This window comes from Salvia hispanica, chromosome 4, assembly GCF_023119035.1.
Source record: "Salvia hispanica cultivar TCC Black 2014 chromosome 4, UniMelb_Shisp_WGS_1.0, whole genome shotgun sequence".
NCBI classification, from domain to species: domain Eukaryota; kingdom Viridiplantae; phylum Streptophyta; class Magnoliopsida; order Lamiales; family Lamiaceae; genus Salvia; species Salvia hispanica.
In genome coordinates this window covers 37,507,331-37,530,307 of record NC_062968.1, presented here as the reverse complement: position 1 = coordinate 37,530,307, position 22,977 = coordinate 37,507,331, and the positions used below count along the sequence as shown (strand labels likewise).

Below are 22,977 nucleotides of genomic sequence, written 5' to 3'. Positions count from 1 at the left end.
AAATAAAATTATAAATTCATTTTCTTATCAATATTTCATAAAATAAAATAAAATATTTTTTGGCTTAATTAAATTAAAAATAAACAGATAGGCAGGAAGAACTAGAAAATTGAAACTAACAATAAAAATCAACAACTACAAAAAAAAGGTGCTACTACAGTACTAGAAAATAAAATTAGTCAGTTTTAATTTTAAATAATTTTAAAACCACTCAATATAAGTATGCCACGCCTTTATGTCAGAGTCTCGTACATTTTCCAAGAAAAGAACTCAAACAAGTTAAATTAAATAATGATAATAAGAAGTACTCCGTATTATTTTTATTGGCATGTTTCTTCTTCTTAAAGACACGGGAAATCAATTCTATGCAATTTAAGAAATTTAAGTTTCAGCCATTTTTATCCTGTAGTTTCCATCAATTTAATCTTCCACATCACTAATTTGGTGAGGGCTGAACTTATTTTTCAAAATTCTGAAAAATAAATTTGTAAATAGGAAAAAAAGGAAAAAGAAAAATTGGGTAGGGGCCCTCCTCCTCCCTTAATGTGTCCGTCAGTGCATTAACGTATCAGTTGTACCCCTTAATCTTTAGTGTATCAGCCACAACGCTAGGTACCGGCGAATTTAATGAAGTTCCTATAATCAACCCATCAAATTTCTATCCAAATGAAAAAACTATAATCCAATAAGAAAGAGTTTGAGAGAAATCTGATTTACATTATGTTATGTGTAATCTTTTCCAAACTCATACTCAAAATGAGAGTGTTTAAAAAGTTTAATATTCAAGGTATCACATAAAAATGTTAAGAGTTACAACTAGGTTAAAGGGCAAAAACCTTCTACATCAACTAGTGAAGGTTAAAGATTACAATTTACAAATAGATGAAAGGGCAAAAACTTTCTACATCAAAAGTTTTGGCTCCTCAAATTCGTTCCAACATATTTTTCAAATTAAAAATCTGAACCTAGGGCATATTCTTCAATTTTAAAGTTTCCAGCACATTTTCCATATTAAACATCTATATTTAGGCAGCAGTTTCCAACATATTTTTCATATTAAATATCTGAATCTAGGGCATATTTTTTCAATTTCCAAGTTTCCAGCACATTTTCCATATTAAATGAACTTAGGACTTCTTTTTTTCAATTTATATGTTATTTATAAAAGAGCTTACCATTTATAAAATATGTAAAGTGATAACATTAATGGACAACATGAAGCATATGCTCAATGATTTAAATAGTACATATCATTGTCATGGACATATGGACATGACACATGCGTCAATTAAAGGCCAACATAAAGCACCTACTGACCTAGCTAGTTAATGGGTACATTACTGATAAAGAACAATAAATCGACACATTCAATTCCTAAAGTTAAAGTTTTTGAAAAAAAAAAAAATATACTACTGCAGTACTGCTATAATTTCTCCTTACTGTGCAATATATAGGAGTATTATAATCTAACGCCATGTTCATTAAACAATAGTACTTCCTTTAGGGTGCCCGCTATAGGCGAGCCGCGGCTCCCTATAGTGAGGGGGGTGGGCAGCCGCGGGGGGTTGGACGTGGGCGCGCCACGATCGTGGCCTGGCCACGGCACTTGGGCGCGAGCCGCGGCCCTCCTATAGCAATGGCCACGAGCCGCGCGGCTCTCCCCTTTTCCGATTTTTTTTTTTTTTTAAATTTTCAAATTTTTTTCAATATATACCTAAAATTCATATCTTATTTTTACTCTACTCTCACACACAATTTACCCTATTCCCTTCAATTTGAATTTTTGTGAAATGCAAGGCGGAGACGATCCCGGTTATGGAGATTCGGGACATGGGGGCTTTCCACCCCCCCAACGCTGGAGATCGAGTCCCACCCCTCCTCCATCCCAGATGTGGAGTCCGCCATCGCCGGCGCCGTGGCTACAAACACCCCAAAACCGGGGTCAGTCCTCGGCCTATCAGCAGAGATATGCGGGTCGTACCCAACCAGGGACGGGCGACTATCGACCCAACATGGACGCGATTAACTTCTCGTCCCAATTTCAATCCTCCCCATTTCAGAGCAGTCAATCTCCGCTTGATGAATATGATAGATTCACATGGGAACAATTGATGGGGTCGCCTGATACCCCGACGCCGACGCCCGGTCGTGTAGAGACGGGGAGAGGAGGCGGTGGAAGAAGCCGAAGTGGCGGCGGGAACGGCGGGCGAAGGAGCGGCGGCGGGCGTGGCGGAGGATCCGCGCGAGGTGGCGGCGACGGTGACGGCGGGCAGGGGGCGGCGGCCGCGGTGGTCGCGGACAAGGCGATGGCGGCGGCGCGGCAGGAAGGCGGCGGCGGTGGTCGACGAGGGTTTCTGTACACAGACGCCGAGTCCATTGCTATTGCTAGGGCATGGGACGCGGTGACGACAGATGCCATAGTTGGCACGGATCAGACCGACTTATGCTTCTGGCGGAAAGTCTTGGTGGTGTACAATGAATTCAAACCGCCGGGGAGCGTCGACCGTACACCCGATCAGATTCGGAAGAAGTTCGGCAGGATCACTACAGCTCTTCGGGAGTTCATTGGTATATACGAGAACCAATTGCGCACTGCTGAGAGTGGCCGCAGCGAAGCCGACATAAAATCCCTGTCGATGCAGTTGTTCAATGTGCAAGTAGGCAAGAAGTTTACCTACTGGGCAGAATTCCTCGTTCTGCGGGACTCCCCAAAATTCAGAGCCATCTGCGAGAACGCGTCTGATTCTGGGCCAAGCCGTACAAGACGGGGCAGGGGCGGCAACTGCAGCAGTAGTAGCGGCGGTTCAAGGACCTTCGATCTCAACGACGAGGTCATGGAGGAGCCCCCCCGTCACTATCCCGGCGTCCACGGCCCCTGGGTCAACAGTCCGCAATCCGAGCCGCTAGATCCACCTCCGCCGCTGCCTCCCAACACTCTGCTGCGGGCCCGTCTGCACCTGCCCCCGGATCGGCCCGAGCGGCGTTGCAAAACACCCTAGCGGTGCAGATGATAAAGGAACTCAAGGCACTCTGCCTTGTATGAGAAGTCGACCGACCCGACTACCAAGATGATGTACTACGACCTTATAGTGAGGCTGAGGTCGTTGTTGGGGTGGGAGGACATGGCGGCGGCGGCGACGGGACCTCAGAGCGGTGGCGGTGGTGGTAACGGTCATGGCGTTGGCGGTGACGATGCAACGGGTGAAGATGAAGTGGCGGATTCTGATGATGAGACCGAGTAGTCGGCGATGGCGGTGTTTTTTTATGTTTTTGTTTGTGTGTTCCAAAATAATTTTCGTTGTATAATTTTACCCCGTTCTATAATATAACGAAGATTTGGTTTTCGATTTAGTTTTCATTAAATTATGCATTTTATTTATTTATTTTTTATTTATTATTGTAGTCTAAACAATTATTATTGTAGTAGAATTAAAATATTAACAAAATGAAAAAAATAAAATTTTTGGTGGCTTGGCCATGTCCACTATAGTGGGAAACATGGGCATTGGTGGCCCGGCCACGATTTTGTGGCCTGACCACACTTTATGGCTTGGCCCGGCCAACTACAGTGGACACCCTTAGATGCATTAGCTCCAGAAAGAAACTATAACTAATTATCGGTAGAATCATAAATTTTAAGCACATTTTTCACAGGCATCGTGATGGGTGATTGATTCATTGGTGACATAATTTTGCACCACGATCAATATAATAATCATATTTAATCATAATTAATTGACATGCCCTCAACAATCAAAACCCACCACATCCTCTAATTTATTTAGGTAAAAGAACCAAAACCTAAGATGTTTTAACATAGGGCATTCTAGCAGATCGAATGTCGGATCATAATCAGCTGACGTGGAAGACAATTGATGCAATCTTAACTACGACTCCCTCCGTCCTTAAAATAATGTCCGCTCTTGGTTCATTCACCAAATATTGTACAATTTTTTTTTTTTTTTTTTTCATTTTTGATAAATTGAGTCCACTTTCCACTCATCTATTGCACTTACATTCTATTATGAAACTGAAATATAAATGTGAAATCCACATTCCACTTAAATTTTTTTCCACTCACTTTTCTGCATATATTTTAAAACCCGTGCCGAGTCAAACGTGGATAACATTTCGCAAACAGAGGGAATACTAATCATGTTTAACAATATAAATGATAAAGGCTTAATTATGCTAAATATGTGTAATAAACACCTATAATTATGCTTAAAGACATGTAATTGTAGTTGATATGCAATCAGATCGTTGATTTGATTCCTGGTTTGTACGATTTCTTTTTCAGTTATTGGTGCAGTTTTCTATACCCACGTATACATGTTTCTGCGTCAGATAAATGTAAATTTTTCACTTTAATTTGATGTTGACGTTGATGTAAAAATTTCAACCGCCTCCTGTAATGGTCCCCCAAAAATCTTTTTTTCTGATTTCTTTTATTTTTTGTATTTTTCATTATTAATCGAAATCTGACGCTACAATATTTGAAAGCCAACTACAAGGTGTACTTATGTTGTTCATATAATTAATTATTTTTTTTCACAATAGCAAAGATTGAATCGGAAAAGATCTCAAATCGAATTTAATTACCTGAAACTCGATGCACATGCCTGCCAAGAAAGATTCTCGCTCAGAATCGTCACTATTGCTGTTGGTTTCACACACCAAAGATCCAAATAGTGGCTATTTGGTTTGTTAATAGACAAAATATCATAAATTGTAATTTTGGATTGGATTGTAAGATTATTTTAATTAGATGAATGCATATGATTAACTATTAGGACATGATTATTATTCATCTAAAATTGAGGTGTAAGATTCAATTTCAAGAATCAAATAAAATACTTATTTAATTTTGAAATATAATCTTACAAATTAAACAGTGTCATAGACTAATTAATTTTATCATCAACCCAAGATTAATCCTTGCTAACTTGATCTTTTGGCAATTACTCCCTTCATTCTTAATTTGTTAATAGATGCATTTATTTTCGATACAAATGTGTTTAGTGAATAGTGAATAAAATAACAGAGAATAAAGTAAGTGAGAAAATTAATTTTTTATCAAAAATAAAAGTGACTCGACATGCTAAAATGAATATTAACAAGTAAACCAACAATGCCACATATACATAACTAACATACAATTTGATAGTCTACTTTTCTTATTTATAACTGAGCGGAATTTTGAAATAAACTCAAATCCAAGACCTTTATAATCACATATTAATCTCACATGAAACATATAAAGTAAATATTCACTTACACAAATCAAGCAGCAAAAACTGCCTTAGTTTTCAAGCCTGCAACTAAACGAGCTTATGCCATTTGGCCACATGCAATTCAAGCTTATATATTCATACCATATACCAGTAGGATTACGATATCTTATGCACAAATAATTAGCACTTTAATCATTTAATCAAAGGTGTGTAATTACTGAATCGAGGTCGAATCCTAGCCCGTAGGCCGTCTCTAAAAGTGGCGGTGAGCCCCGGCGAGAACCGAGGAGGGTCGTCCGGTTGGGCCAACTCGATCCGGAACCGCCTCAAAACGGAAACCGCAACAGTCTTGATCTCCATGAGCGCCAATTCCTTCCCCAAACAGACCCTTACCCCAGCTTGAAAAATAGGGCATTGAAAAGGGTTTTCATGTACAAAAACCCCATCCCTGATCCATCTCCGCGGCTTGAATTCCAAACAATCCGATCCCCAAATCTCCTCCATTCTTCCCATGGCGTAGGGGTGGAAAGTAACCCTAGTCCCCCCCTTCACAAAGCTCCCGTCCGGCAATACATCATCTTCCACACAAAATTTCGAATCGAATTGAATCGGCGGATACAATCTCATGCTCTCAAGCACCACTGCATGCAGGTAATGAAGCTCCCTCACTTGATCGGCCGAATCAACCCCGATCGCCTCCTCCAGAATCGCCGCCTCCACCTCCGGATGGCGCGCCACCAGCCAGAAGAAGCTCGTCAGGGCGGAAGCCACCGTGTCGCGCCCGGCCAGGAGGAAACTAACAATGATGTCAACCAAAAACTTCTCATCATCGCCGACGCTACACATGAATCTGGAAAGCAGATCCTTCCCATCGGAAAACCCCAGCTTCCGCCGCTCTCTGATAAAATCGCGCGCGACGGCGTGGATCGTCCGGATCGCGAGGCGCAGCCTCCTCTCGCTTCCGATGTTGAAAAACCGCTTCACCTTCCACACCATCGGAGAAGTCGCCATCGCCCTCTCCGCGGAGAGCTTGGACGCCAGATCGAAGGAGGCGATGAAATCGGAGAGCGGCAGCGACAAATCCAGCTCCGCCGGATCCAATCCGAAGGAAATCCGCGATATGCAATCGAAGGAAAATCTCCTAAAAACCTCCTGCAGATCGACGATTTCGTCGGCGGATGAAGCCATCAGAGGAATCAGGCGCTGCAGGATTTCGACGCGCACCACTTGAAACGAGTAGGCGCGTGTGGAGACGCGGCCGAGCTCGAGGCTGGCCATCTTCCGCTGGAACCTCCAGAAGCTTCCGTCGACGTTGAAGATGCCGCGGCCTAAGAAATCGCCGAGGATCGCGGAGAAGGGTTTGCCTTTGGGGAAATTATCAAACCGTGTTTTGAGCATGTACTCGACGTTTTCGGGGTTAGCGGTGATGGTGTTGTTGAGAACGTGGATGTGGACCGTCCGATTGGGAGAGTTTTTAAGGAGATGCGTGTACCAATCGCAGAGATTGTCGAATTGGATCCTCCAACGCGATTCGCTGTAGCTCTGGCAGATTTCGCAGTCGCACCAAACCTTCTTTCTCATCACTGTGAAAAGGAGGAGCACAAAAGAAGTGAGAAAGGATAAGGATGACAGAATTTGCAACCATGACCACGAGGAGTGAGAATATTGGACGACTGAAGATGCCGACTCCATTCAAGGATAATAAAAACGGTAAAGAAGTCAAGCTAGAGTGGACGCCAATGGGAGGGGACTTGTAATCTTAATCTATGTATTAAGTCAAGACCAACAATATCAGTAATGATGCCAAATAGAATAAAATGAAAATAAAAAAATTTAACTTATTTATCTAAAAAAAACAAAATTAAGTCTATTTTCCTCATTTTCTTTATTGTCTCTCTTCCTATGAATTGCGGAAGGCATACACTCTGAATTCATTGTATGAATTAACCAATTCATACTACCTCCGTCCATCCAAATTTGTCCACTTTGACCCGGCACGGATTTTAAGAAATGTAATGGAAAGTGAGTTGAAAAAGTTAGTGGATTGTGGGTCCTAATTTTATAATAAAATGTGAGTAGAAATGAGTTAGTGGAATATGAGGTCCACTACCAAAAATAATAAAAATGAAATGAGATAAATTTTAGGGACGGACGGAAATAGAAAAATGGAACAAATTTTAGTGGATGAAGGTAGTAATAGTAGATTGTATTCCAACCTTGTACAGTATATAGTACAAATTTGGTTTCTATAACATGAATTGACTAAATGCATATAATGAATATCTTATTTTGCATGATTTCATATGGTATGGATATGATCGAATGTAATATGCATGGTGTGAAATCATGCCATCCAAGTTTGACAAGCATAATATGATTTGAATGAGACGAATACGTTGTGTACTCAAGTCGATTTTTCAAGCTGTCTTACAACCCATGTGTGTTCCGTAATACTCCACTCGTCCACGAAAAATAGTCTCATTTTTTAATTTGGGGTATCCACTAAAAATAGTCACGTTCCAAAAATAAAATGTTCCTTTCTCATACTTTACTCATTTTTTCATTCTCTCTCTAACTTTACTCATACTTTATCCACCTTTGGCGTATTAGAATTTCATGGACTCTGTTAAGAGATGATTTCTCAGAGATGATTTCTCTTAACAAGTTTCCGATGTCGCGATTGCAATTGGCAGAGGGATAAAAGGTAGTCACGAGAGCTTTGTCCGTTGATCAAACCAAGAACTATATATAATTGAAATAAAGTTGAAAATATTGTATTTCTTTAATGATTGAGGAAAATGATTGAGGAAGATCCCCTACAGTGAGGGAAAACACAGCACAAGTTGCTGTGCTATAAAACGGTCACATTTATTCACCAAACGACATGCAATTACTTAGTACAATTTCATTTAATCCATTCACTTCACTTTTCATGTTAGTATTAAGTAATATATTTAGTATTAAGTATTAATCATGACAAAATAGTCCAATAGAAATATTAATTTACAATGTAAAAGTCAATTATGAACTATAACCAAAATAATGATAACAAGCATATTGAATAGGAGTACTTTTTTGAATGTAGAAGTATTTATTTCTTCATATACTAAAAAATGCTATTGAATAGGAGTACTTTTTGTCGGCCATTATTTTTGTTATATTTCAAATTTGATTTTTCCGTTGATGATTAAATATTTTTGTAGGATTATTTTATCATAGTTAATACTCCATTTGTTCACCATTAGGAGTCATGGTCACTTTTGCGCACTCGTCTTATAAAAATATTGATACTCCATTTCTTCATTAGGAGTAATAAATAGTTAAAGTGGAGAAATGATAAAGTAAGAAAGAGAATAATGTTTCAAGAGAGAGAATAATGTCTTCTCAATATTATTCTCCATCTTATTTTACCATTTCTCCACTTTAACAATCTATTATCATTTTATAAGATGAGTGCGCAAAATTAACCGGGACTTCTAATGGTAGATTATGCTTTTTTATGGTTATATTCATAGTTGTATTTGATTTTTATATTGTTAATTGCTACTGTATAACATTTCTATTGAATTATTTTGTTATGATTAATACTCCCTCCATCCCATTAAATATATAACATTTGAGAATCGACACGAGTTTTTATATAGTGTTATTTTGTGAGTTAATGAAGAGAGAGTAAAATAAGAGAGATGAAAAAGTAGAGATAGAAATGTTTCCATTTTAGGAAACGTTTCATTCTTAATAGGACAAATTAAAAAGAAAAACGTTTCATGTCTAATGGAACAGAGAGATTATTAAGTATATTACGTATATTTTATTTTCAGTATCTGTTTCGGTATTCATCTTAATTTCTAAGTCATTTAATAATTGCATTTTTATTGTATTATTAATATAACAAGAGAAGTGTAATAAATGAATAAAATGAAATTGTAGTACTCCACTAAGTAAATGCATGCGTTTTGAAGAACAAATGTGTGCGTTTTATAGCACAACAACTTGTGCTGTGTTTTCCCCTCACAGCAGGGGATCCTCCCCCTTCAATGACTCCTATTTCTTAATTAATACTCCTGCCGTCCTGCCGTAAGCGAGACGTTTCTTTTGGAAACAATATTTTAGAAAATGATATTTAGAGAGTTCAGTGTAGAGAGAATAAAGTAGATTAGTCACATTAGTACGTAGAGAACAAAGTAAGAGAAAAAATAAAGTAGATGAGTGAAGAGAATAAAGTAGGAGAGAGAAAAAAAGTAATAGAGAGTCGTGTTATATTTTGTCAAGAGAGGAAATGACTCACTTTGAACATCCGGAAAAGGAACACAAGTCGCTTACGGTGGGACGAAGGGAGTACATATAACATTGGTCGTACTCCAGCAATTACATATTACTTGCAGTGGCAGAATCAGAAAATTAAGTAAGCCGGGAGTGAATTTTAAAAGTAATATTAATATTAAATATTTAATTCTACACGTAATGTATATACATTTTTTATTATATTTGCTAAGAAAGTAAGAAAATAATTTTATAATTAATTTTATTATTATGTTTTGTTAATGTTATGCGAAAAAAGACTTACGTTTTAATTATCAACCCTTAATGCATTCTAATTCTATCATACTTACTATCCAGTGGTCAAATTTAAATTTAAAAGCATTGAGGAAACATAATTTTGATAAAAAAACATGTGTGGTAATAGCTTTGTATATCAAACAATCTAAAAGTAAAAGATAGCCCAGCAATTAAATAACTGGCCCAAAACTTGTTAGACTTAACGGTAGTCTTCTCCTCCCTTTTCCAATTTTCAATCTTAGAAACTATGCGGCGGATGGATAGGAGTGCAGTGAGGGCTTGCTCAAGGCCTCAAGTTATCTGGGGCGGAGACCGGTCGGAAGAGGGCTGTGCAAGGGGGATTCTGGGTTAGGTGCTTCACACTTTTGTCAACAAGTGAGTTTTTTTTTTAAACCTAATTGTGTCATACTGGTAATTAATGATAAATTGTACTCTCTCTGTCCCACTTTAGGATTTCCGCTCACTTTTGCACCCCATTCGTAAAATTTATATAAATAGTTAAAATAGAGAAATGGTAAAGTAAGAGAGAGAATAATGTAGAAAAAACCATTCTTGCATTATTCTCTCTCTTACTTTACCACCATTTCTCCACTTTAATTATTTATTATAATTTTTACAAAATGGGTGTGCAAAAGTGACCGAGATTCTTAAAGTGGGACGGATGAAGTAACTAATTTGTCTCTATTTGAGTCTGACCTCTAGTTAAATATCCACTCCATCCACTAAATATTGTTATACATTTATTTACCTGAGTCAGAGTAAAAAAAATGCATTCCATAATAAAATGTAAATGAAATGAATTAGTATAACGTGGTTTATCATTAAAAATATAATAAAAATGATGACAAATTTATAAGAGGGACAAAAATGGCAAAATGTGAGAAGAATTAAGGTACAAATAGAGTATAACTATAGATATAGTTATATTAGAGTAAGAACTAATTTAACAATACTTCTACCATGTACTTTAAAATACGCAATATTTGGCTACAACTTAATGTGACATACAAACATTGGATGAGAACATAACAAAACAAAGACATGATACATAAAAAAGAGGCGACACGAGGTTGGAAGAAAGCTAATAAAATTTGAAGGCTTGTTGAAGACTAGATTTAAAGGTGGTGTAAATTGCATGCCATCCAGCCTCAGTTGGATGTGACGAATCCCAGAAAAACGCAGATTTCGGATTGCTGCAAACAGTATACATTTTCTCACCTTCCTGATCCACGCCACCGCAAAAATAGCCATTCTTCCCAATGCAACACGGCTTTAATGGAGTCTCAAATCTCAATTTACCTAATCCAAAATCAATTACGTATACAAAACGTTCGCATTTATTTATAAAAAATAAAAGGTTTAAATTAAAAACGTACCTTGATAATCTGGATTTTGGTTGAGCACGGTTGTGAAGGAGGTGTAGAGATCGATGATGAAGAAGGTGGAAGTTTGTGAGTCGTTGTTGAGTTTCGCGACGGTTTGCTGCAAGAGAAGGTTGTGGTAAGCCACTGCCTGATTTTGGGTGGTGTTGCAGCCTTGGAAAGATGAAACCACCGTGCTACGAGGAAGGCAGCCCAACGGTTGGAGAGATGTGACCGCAACCTTAGTCGCGCCGAGTTGTTGGACCCGTTTAAGGTTGGCGCCTAGTTGATCCACCACGCTAGGGATGAACTCTTGTAGATCCTGTGTCAATCAATTATGCAATAGTATTAATCAAGCTTTAACAATTTTAACTCAACCCAACGATGCCTAAGGCATCAAATATTGAACTAGTACTAGTTGTACTAGTGAATAATGGGCACACCTAACTTGCTTGGATTTATGTCAAGTGGAATAAATGATTTTATGCATCCCTTATAATAAATGCATTCACCAAAGTTAGAGGAGTACCGGTTGCCCAACATCATCACCTTAGAACTAATCATTCTCATTTTTTCAGTAGCATCATTTGTATAAAAGGTAATCAAAAAGTAGTAAAGTGATAATAGTATTGTATTTTCGTTAAAGCTATATATGAACATGTGTGCCTATTAATCAGTTGTAGTAATAATAATGTTAATTTTCATTGACTTTATTGTGAAAAAAAATGATGATGAGGATATGTGTGGATGGAATCTAATTAGTTAAACTATGGATAAGTGAGATTCAGGTACATATATAATAATAGAGTCACTAGACATGTGCTACCCACTATTTATGAATTATGATGCTATTTTCCTAAACGATTCTCTTATCATTTCCTATAAAATTTGTCACTTCATATTTTCAATCCAATGAAAATGAAATCCAACTTATCAATAAGAGCTGGCACTCCCCTTTTGAGAAAAGACGTTTATAATTCGAATAATCTCTCACCCGACAACATCACATTTTATTTTAAGGAAAGAGGAATCCAATAACATAAAAGGCACGCAATAATACCCAAGTAGTATTGTACTTAAGATAAAGTCACTATAAGGAGGAGTATCTTGAATTTGTTGATGAATAAAGAAAATTTTGTTACCTGCATAGTTTTTCCACCTTGAGCAAGAAAAGCACCATAATCGTTGCCGGAGAGGCAAACAAGAACAACAGAGGACTTCAAATCGGATTTGGTGTAGACAGAATTTTGCATAAGTTTGTCGAAAAATCCAATCTGAGTACTCATATTTGGCAATAATTCTCCAAGTGTGTTGAACACACCACTCCCTCCATAAGCAAAATTTAGGCCATTCTTCAACTTTTTACCACCCATTTCCATCCATTCGTATGCTAATGGAGACTTCACTTGCAAGAATTTTGCTGTTTATTTATCCCACAATTGGAACATTAGAGACTTACGAGACATATATTTAATTGCACCCTATAAATTCACTATGATATTTTCAATATATTAGCCCGATTCGGTATAATCGTTAATCACACTTAAGAAGGCTATGATGTGGGACAAATGATAAATACGGATTTAATTTGGAGGAAAATATAATTGCATAAACGACAACATGATATTAAAGGTAATAATTATACAACAATATTTGGTGGGTCAATAATTGAGATCGGGTACACATACATCACTAGCAAATTAAGGAAGTAACTACATGACAGCTATATGTAGCATTTAAATTTTAATCCCTGTGCTAATTAAAAGCATCAACAAAGTTGAGATTCAGATAGCAGTAAAAAATTAAAGTGGTGCATGAGTGTTACACTAAGTGATGGTAAAGAGAAACAAATATACTATAGTACTCCCTACTATTTAAATTTTGTTACTTTTTAACTAAAATAATGGAGGGGTCGAAAATGATTAAGTTAGTCCACCAAACGAAAAAAAAGGAAAAGCAAAGGCAGGGCATGTTGGTGAAGAGAAAGCAGAAAAAAGATAAAGTGAATAGAAAGATAAGTGTGATGTAGTTTTTTAAGTAATTAAGTAGCAATAATATGAGTATAATATGTTACCAATGAAATCGGTGAGGATGCGGCCGTCGGAGAAGCGGCCGGCGGGTTTTCCAGGGAAGGTGGTACCGTAGGGCTGGTTCCATGAGTTTCCTAGTGATTTTCTAACGTTGCCGGTGTCTGCATATGAGTCTCCGAATACAAATAGCTTTGTCGGTCTCAAACCGGGATGGGAAATCTCGTGGCTGAGAGGCGAAGCTTGGATGCATATGTAGTAGAAGGAGAGGAGGAAGCAGCCATAGAAGAAAGGGAGGAAGAGCTTAGTAGATGCCATTGGAAATACTAAAAGACTGTTGTGAGAATGGCGAGTTGGCTTTCTATTTTCAAATTTATATATCTCACTCCTTTAAAGTTGAGCTAAGTGTTTTATTCCATTTTCTATTTTGCTTTCCCATTCAGTCATACTAATAATGCATACTACCTTGGTCCACAAATAATAGTTCTAATAGTGAAAGTCAAAAGTATTACTAATACAAAATTGAAAATGTAAGAAAGAAGAAGTTTGGTTAATGGGAAAAACTTGCCAATAAAAAATAGAAACTGGACTACTCAAAATGAAAATTAAGAATACTTTCCATAGAGTAGATAAGACAGCCAGAGCAGATACAATGCTAATTCAAATTTTAGGAAACAAAAATTACAATTTATGAACCGTCAAATTCCCAGTTAAGTTTCAGGGAAACTATTGTTCAGAAATAATTCATTAATACATTTATCCAAAAAGGAAAGTAAATTTCAAAATGTTTTAGAGACGTAATGTCTCAAAGCCATAATATCATAATGAGGTTAAAATTATAATCTTATATTATATTATATTTTTAATTAAATCTACACTTTTACATCTACCTTTTTGTCCTATGTCTTAAAAAAAGCAACTATGTGCATAATTATGATCTTAAATAAGGATATGAATATGGAATATATATAAATGTGGAAGATATGAATTAAAATTAAAATATATACCTAATAAAGAAGTTAGAATATTAGAGAAATGGGACCCACATTTTGTTACACACTTTTATAATTTTTTAAATGTAATTCACTTCAAATTTTTGTAATCCGTTTATAATACATAAGAGAAAAGTATAAGAAAATTTTTATCAATTTCACCTATTCTTTTGTTTGAAAATGAAAATATAATAAAATAAATATTTTTCAAAAATTAAAAATTCTAATGCATTAATAATTTTATAAAAATACTAATTCTTTTGGTTATGTTCATTTTGGTACATTCACTGTAACTACTAGTATCATTTTTATTTATGAAAATTTGTTATTAATGTTTTCTCTTTCTCTCTCATACTTTATTCATTAAGTTTTGGAACATTACGTTGTATCTCGATGAAAAAATATAATCACAAGTTTTTCCGTCCATTTAATCGTAGTAATTTCATGGTATAAAGTTACTTCTTTAATAATAAAATAATTTATTATAAATGACTATTAAATGAGTAAGTTTTCAATCTACCATATAAAATAAATAGATGTGGATGACTACTCTTAAGTCAAATTTTAAAAGTGATTTAATACTCATAAAATAATTAGATCAAAAGACTTGATTATTTTGTTTAATAATAATACTAAGAAATTAATATATATGTAGATAACTATTTTTAAAATTTAGAATTTTAAGAATTATCTAATAATAAAATAATTAGTTGCTATTGATTACTACTAGATGAACAAATTCAATTGAAAAGTTAATTTTTATATTAGCATTTGAATAAAATAAAATAAAAATTTTCATTTGAAGGTAAACCAATTCAAATCCTTTTATATTATGCAAAATTAAAAAGGGTTATTAACGACTTAATTATAATTCTTTAAAGTTATTGAAAGTTAATAGTTAATGTGCTTTGATTGGACTTTCCTTTTGTAATCAAACGGATCTAATTTCCTTTATTTTGAAATAAGAGTATATTAGTCCATATATAAATTATGCTTATGGCAAAAAAACATAGGAGCATTATGGCATGGAGAAATTATGTCTCTAAATCACTACTCATACGTAATATACAAAGAATGGTTATTTCTCTTGGGTGATGATGGGCAATTATTAATAAATATGCAAAACCTGTTTCAGCTCGTCTCTTCTAAATTATTTCATTTAATTAATATTAAGAAAGTTTCTTCGAAAGATTATTGAATTGATTGACAACACGCTTTTCACTAAATTCTTGTTATATATTTAGGAATTTCGTCATCAATAAGATGATACTCTGGATCCAAGTCTGCATTCTCAACGGCTCTTGTGTTGTTTTGATCCTTCTCTCTGCAAAGCAAATTATCATCATCATACTCATCCCGAAAATCTATCAATACGAATGAATTTATCGTAAGAAAAATATGGTAAATCCGACTTACGATTTCGCATATATAGCAATTCCAACTACAACGATCAAAAAGGCCAAATAGTACAACCAATCAACCTGCAAAACAAATTTCAATACAAGTGTAGACTTATGTCAACAGTAGATTAATAGAAAAATCACCACATTCCATTTCCAAACTACAACCTTCTGCTTGTAGATGAATATCCTAATTACAACAGCCCACAAATCAGATGTAAGCATGGAAAGATTGAAAAATGCCGCTCCACTCCTCTGCATTACAAAGTAAAACTTCATTAAATACGATTCGTCGATGACACTAAAATACGAGATTAAAACCCGGATCGGACTGACCTTGAGAACAAAAGGCGTAAGTGTGCAGAACAAAAAGCTGGACACAGCATAAACAACATAGTTTGAAAACTACAAATAACACATTAACTCATCAGTAATTAACAACACAAAAATTTTCACTGCAACACAACATATGTATGTAAATTGCTACATACAAGTCCAGCAGACCACTTCATTGATGCCAGAGTGTTCCTCTCCAGCACAGTACTAAAACAAGGTTTAAGGAAACAACATCTATAACTACGAAAGCTCGTTTACAGTTAACCACACCAAGGATACATCTCGGTTGCGCTTATAAGCATACCAAACACACCGATCATTGTTACTACTTCAATGCGATCCTTCCTCTTCACGCAGAACTCCTGCATCAATGGAATGAAGAAAAAGAACAAGATTTCAACATAACACCAGTAGTACTTGACTGCTAAGTCTTGAATAATTTATACTGACCTCGCCAACATTGCTCATTGTGAAGAAAATGGAGCCTACAATGACGAGAAAATCGCCCAGAAGAGGATTAGAACCGCTTCCACCATCGGCCACCCCAGCGTCAGAGAGGAGCACGAGAGCGAGGCCTCCGACACAAATGGCGGCACCGAGAAACTGCCACAGAGAATATCTTGTGGCGAGGAAAATCCATGTAAGAATGATAGACCAAACTATTGCCCAGCAATCTAGTATGGTTACACTGGTGATGGATGTGAACTGGAATGCTTTATTAACTGCACCACGTTGTTTATTTATTTCTTGGATAATAAATTAACATGAATTAGTAACGGATACCAAAAGAGATATAGGGTTGATAGCCATTTAAATCATGAAGTTTAGTCAAATTCTGGTCTGTCCCATAAACTTTGATGGTGTGTCACATAAAATTTGAAATTGCAATATTAAATTACGAAGTTCTAATTTTTCTCAATTGTCCCATTCGTGCACAAAAAAGTTTTTTTAACCATATCCAAAACGACGTGTTTTATTAAATTAAGTATTTTTTTTTTCTTTTAAAGTCATTAATTTTATCATTTCTCATTTTATTCAATTGTATCATTTTTTACATCATATAAAGATGTCGATTTGCACATGGATGAAACAATTGAAAAAAATTGAAATTTTGTGATTTAATATTCCAAGTTCTAAGTTCATAGGATAAACCAAAATTTGACCAAACTTTATGATTTTAATGGCTATTATCCCCAAGATATTTACCAAGATAATTGCCGTGGACGTCAACAAAGCCTAGGAGGGCATAACAATACCATGGAACCTACATTTTGAGATGATTTAGATCACCAAGATTGAGGGAATATTTGTTAATGGGGTGTATATATTTAATTAGTTACCATCAATTTCTGGCGGCGATAGAGCATGATGCTTCCATATACGAGAACCACAGAAGAGTATGTAGTGAAGGACAGAAAAAGAGGTGCATCCACTGCTTAAACATATAGCAATATTAATAATATGCATCTTCTTTAAAAAACAATAAGATCTATTACTAGTTGTAGTAGTAGAAGAGTACCTTGAGTGGAAACCAAAGAAGCAGAAAAGGTCATTATTGAAAGAACAAAAGAAACCAACTGCCCAAACCCCAACTTTTAAATGAATAGTGATAACATTGTCAGACGCATTAAATTGTAGTATTAATATAGGGCTGATTAATTTGGTGAGGGGATATGGGAATGGGGAGTAGCATGTGCATTTCTTATTTTATCAACCAACCACAAAGTTAGGTTGGCTTACATGCTTGCCAAAATCATGTGCCAAATCTTAATACTTGTCTTATTCAAGATAATTTATGGTTTATAACACATTTCATAGCCTACTTACCAATATTTCATCAGAAATCAAAACAAAATTTAAAATCAATTGTAAAAATTTAACAAATTACCGAATATTATCTTTGATTGAGACAAACTAAAAGGAAAAGTGTGTCATCTTAGTTGGGATGGAGAGAGTAGTAGAATCCACGTATCAGATGTGAGCAAAGAGTAGTAGAATCCACCTTTATATAAGAATTAATCTAGTAATAGTTGAGGTAACAAAATCTATAATAACTATATAAAAGGTGAGTTTTACGCATTAATAATTTGTAATCTATAAACATTGTATAATTTAATTTTTTTCTACTTTGTTTTTTAATTTATACCTTTTATTTTGTACAAAGAAAATTTGTTGGACCGTACAATGCACGAGGTTAATACTAGTTTATTTTAATACAAAACTTCAGTTGGAAACCCCATTCGATTTGACTTTCTACCAATGTTGTTTTCCCTAAACTTCAATTCAATTTTCTATTATATGGGTAGGGATATGATCAAATGCGAACCCTAAATATTGTACAAACTCTAAACTATGATTTTGACCGTTAGAAAATGTAACAGATGACAAAATAGTAGCACAAAAAATGTCAACACAGTGTCAACGGTTGATGTTGTGTTTTAAATTTGTTGACATTGTGTTGATATTTTTTGTTGCTGTTATTTTGACATATGTTGACATTTTCTAATGACCCAAATTAGAGTTTGAAGTTTGTACATATAAGCTTGCATTTTATCAATATGGGTATATAACGTATGGACGCTACTTGGATCAGCAAGGAATCATAACTTTATAGACAAATATATATGATTATGTAATTTTGAGAGAGTGGGCTTTAGACCAAGAGAGCCCAGTGTACAAAACATAAAGCCCACTATTGTGCAACTAAGTACCAACGTGGCCCAGTACGTTCAAACGGGAGAGGAGACAAGCCTCTTCCTTTCATATATTGCCCAAACAATTAAAGGATGGAAGTAGTAGAGCAACCACAACATTAGTTCAGAGCATAAAATTAAATAGTGCAGCCGCCTCACACTTGTTAATTACTCCAGTGTTGATGAAATATTATAAATATATTTTGCACGAACCATATAGTTAGGTCCTAAAATTTTAACTATTGGGGAGATCATTTGTCAACTAATAAGTCTAAGCCCATATCCAAATTATAATTCATGCACATGAAATTACTTTTTCAGATCTATTACAGATTTGAGCTTTTGAAAACAAATAAATCGGGGTCAAGCACATCGACATCGTTTGCACATGTTTGATACAGAATTTAAGAATGATGTGTTAAATGGATGGTGAAAAAGTAAGAGAGATGAAGAGAGAATAAAGTAAAAGGGAGAATTATTTTTTGCCAAAATAGAAATGACTCAATTAACTTGGACCTTCACGAAGTAGAAAAATGACTCTATTAACATGGATCGGAGGGAGTACTAATATATAGGTGACAACCCTTCTCAAATTGACAACGTATCACCAACTTCGTACTGCCACGTGGTACATTATCCTGTAATATTAGGGTGTATCCTGCAATTTTCATTAATTGGCGTTTTAGATAGATTTTTACAGATTGCATAATAGTAATATGTGGATTGCAGTGTAGATTGTTGAGTATTGCATTATAGGCATAAAATGTTTAACTTGCATTGTATATATAGAATGATTACTTTTGTATATAATTATTTTGCATTATAGATAATAATGCAAAACTTAACAATCTATGCTGCAATCCATCTATATTTAATATGCAAATGTGGAAATCCATCTAGAACACCTAGTAATGTATACTGTAGGATACACTTCTTATATTACAGGATAACATGCCACGTAGCAGTACGAGATTGATAGTACCTTGTCACTTTAAAATTAATGTCACCATGACGCACTCCTGTAAACTCCATTTACTTACTTTTTTTTTAGATAAATGGAACCATTTTTCAGATTAACTAACTTCTTTATTAATATTGAGACCTCCAAGTAGATTGAAACTTGTATATGTATAAACTAAATGGATCTCATATTCATCCAATTCATGACCGACGTATTTTACTACTACTACGAGAAACTCCCATCAAATTAACTGGTCCAATTTTGTTAAGTAACAAAATCTATAAAGCCTATGTAGAAACCAATACACAGAATAAAAATGGATTAACTAAGTTAGAGAAATCATTTGATTTTAAAATTTAATGAATATATCAATATTTATTCATAAATGTTCCATTCTAAGTATGATTCAATATGTGATAAGATTGGGCAAATTATCGGTGTTAGCTAATTATTTCATATTCATTTTGACTTACACTTTTCACATATACTCCCTCCGTCCCAAAAAAGTTGAGTCGTATTCCTTTTTAGTCCGTCCCAACAAAGTTGAGTCATTTTCTTTTTTAACAAAAGACAAAACATCTAATCACTCATTTTTTATTCCATCGTTTACTTTACTCTCTCTTATCTTTCCAACTTTTTTCATTTCTCCTATTTATTTAATATGAATTCTTAATCACCGTGGCCAAAAGTTTTGTCTCAACTTTTATGGGACGGAGGGAGTACAATGTACTAATTCTATACATAACTAATGGGGCGATACGCTCAGATTTTCAACTGTTTTAAGGCCATTATTTGGTCCGTTTTTTATGTCAAAGTCACTCTATACGTCCATTATTTGAATATTTTATCTATTTTGGTATTTTGACGTCTTTTGTGAGAAATGTGCATACCGAAAAAGGGAGTCAAAACGCAAAGTCTGGAAATCTGGAGTCAGACGGCGACCGGCGACCGCCGCGAAGTTGTACGGCGACCGCCGGCGCCGGCGGTCAGAGAAGTGCAACGGTCCGCCTCGGAAAATTACACTTGGAAGAGAGTCACGCCCGACGACCGCCGGAAGTCATGCGGCGGTTCGCCGCCGGAGGAACAGAGACTCTGGACTCCAACGCGGCGACCGCCGGCAAAGGTGCGGCGGTCCGCCGGAGAAAGGCGACGAATCCGAATTGCCCTAGATCTGCTCCAAGATTTACCATATTTTGAAGATCTTCTCCTTCTACAATGAGGATTGACTTTCCCCTATAAATAAGACCTCAAGCTGCATCTAATTAGAGAACTTCTAGATTGCAACATAAATTTCCAGAGATAAAAAGCTAGAGTACGTCTTTGTGCAAGGAGTTGAAGAAGGATTTCAAGAACATCAAGAACGACAATGATTCAACCTACGCGTTTTATTTGCTTTAGTTTTATGTTCAAATTGTCTTCCCTTCAATCTATGTGTTTAGCTTATTCCATTATGTGTAACTAAACTCATAGGATTCTAGGGATGTGTTAGTAACGACGTTGGTTATACAATTACAATTCTCTATTTAATATCCGTTTTGTTTTTACTTTGTTTCTTCCCTAAGTAATTTTGATGCTGCATGATTGAGTGACACAATCTTGTACTCCCCCCGTCCCACAAAAGATGTCATACTTTCCTTTTTAGTTTGTCCCATAAAAGATGTCACGTTTCCCTTTTTGGAAAAAGTTCTCTCTCACATGAATATAAAAATTATATTTTCTCTTTCTATTTAACACACAAAACAAAACCTCCTAAAATCCCGTGCCGTCCCACAAGTGTGACATCTTTTGTGGGACGGAGGGAGTATGATTTAATACAACTTGCTTCATAACTTGAGAGAGTTCTAGCGAGTTAGATTCACTTAGTAGACGCTTGAAGGTTACAGGATTTCGGTTGTAATTTGGAATGTATCCAACTAATCAGGAAGGGATTCCCGACCCAGCTGAGTCGTTGGTACGACAACCGGGACCTGGCTTCAAACAAGTTTCCTCAACCCACTTCTATTGATTAGTATAGTGGAGGTAAGGGTCGAATCCCACAAGGATGGACACGTTCGGATAACTGCGGTGACTTTCCTGGGCGTTTTTGGTTAGCTACCACGCTTGGGTTGAGATTTTACCTAGGCAAGAAATAAAGGTGGTACTCTACTGACTAGTAGGCGTGAAAATAACAGGCATGTGGTGGTGTTCGTGAAAATAGGGGACAAGGTGTCTCAGAGGCATATGAAAAGTAGACAGTTACTAAAAGAGGAAATTTAGACAACAAGGGTATATCTGGTGGCTGGTTGGCTCTCTGATAGGTCCTACAGGTACAACTGAAAAGTAGGGAACAAAAGCAAAAGTAACTTAAAAGTAAAGTGGTCCAAACTAAAGTTGATTTTGACGTTTTCTTCTTCACCAAGTATTAACAGAAATCATATGAACACAAACACCATAACTAAACTCAGATTCATAACTTCAAACTCAAGAACCATTGATTAAAATGCTCAAACTTAAAATGAACGGTGAAACTGTAGTTTTTCTTCTACTGACTGACATGCAAGGTGGTGATCACAGCGCAGAACAAAAAACTCATGCACGAAAATGAGAATGGAAACATGACTTACAACTTCAGATCAACAATTCCAGACAAGGAAACACTTGGAAATTAAAAGCAACGACTAGATCTAACTTTCCTAGGCAAAATGAAGTAAACTCAAAACAAAGGGACATTCGGAATAGAAATTTCATAGCTAAAACGTTTGGATCTTCACCAATTACTTCAAAAGGCAACAAAGATAAATGTATGCGACAAATCCAACGATGAAAACAGGTAAAGATTAAACTAAAAAGCAAAATAACGATTGTTTTGCCACTCCGGGCGATGATACTGCTATACTACTACGGCAAACTGGCTGAAACGGTGGATCGATGACTTCTCCGGCAGACTCTTGGACGTCAAGTGACCATAGCTGTGGCAAGGAACGAGAGATTGGACAATGCTGAAGGACCGATCTTCTAGAGAGAATTCTACTAAGTGTGTTTGAGAACCGAGAACTTAGAACTCCTAACCGAACTCTAAGGAACCAACTTTTCTCTCTCTCCAAGTGACTTCTTTTATAGGGAGGCTTGCCCTTGCTTTTAGGGTAGACTTCCTCCACGTTTTGACTTTTCTGCCCTTGTTAATGATCATCCCAGCTATCCTTCTTCTCCATCTCGAGCCTTTTCTCCGGCATGCATCCCGGTCAGTATTGCACCCTTCTAGCGCCCTTTTAACTTGCGTCACTCCGAATCGCCTCCTACTGACTTGGATCCTTTAATCCTGCACACTTGAGCAACTGTTTTGCAGATAATACATGCATTTCATGACATACTGACCAGTAACCAAGGCTTAGAATACGACTTATCAAACTGCTCACACTTACCACATGCTTGTC

At 36.0% G+C, this 22,977-nt stretch overlaps 2 protein-coding genes and 1 pseudogene across 2 annotated transcripts; all 3 read right to left on the bottom strand.

Moving 5' to 3' along the window:
- Positions 1-5,205: 5,205 nt before the first annotated feature.
- LOC125219314 (cytochrome P450 94C1-like) lies at positions 5,206-7,011 on the bottom strand. Its single transcript, XM_048121255.1, has one exon. It carries the CDS (start codon positions 6,924-6,926, stop codon positions 5,427-5,429), a length of 1,500 nt encoding a protein of 499 aa, XP_047977212.1. The 5' UTR covers positions 6,927-7,011; the 3' UTR covers positions 5,206-5,426.
- Positions 7,012-10,733: 3,722 nt separating this feature from the next.
- Positions 10,734-13,562, bottom strand: LOC125219120 (GDSL esterase/lipase At5g03610-like). The gene is made up of 4 exons (XM_048120998.1): positions 13,230-13,562; positions 12,298-12,575; positions 11,171-11,477; positions 10,734-11,093 (listed from the first exon to the last, which is right to left on the bottom strand). Exons 1-4 carry the CDS (start codon positions 13,498-13,500, stop codon positions 10,876-10,878), a joined length of 1,074 nt encoding a protein of 357 aa, XP_047976955.1. The 5' UTR covers positions 13,501-13,562; the 3' UTR covers positions 10,734-10,875.
- A 1,741-nt stretch (positions 13,563-15,303) lies between these two features.
- LOC125224023 lies at positions 15,304-17,526 on the bottom strand (annotated as a pseudogene).
- Positions 17,527-22,977: the final 5,451 nt, after the last annotated feature.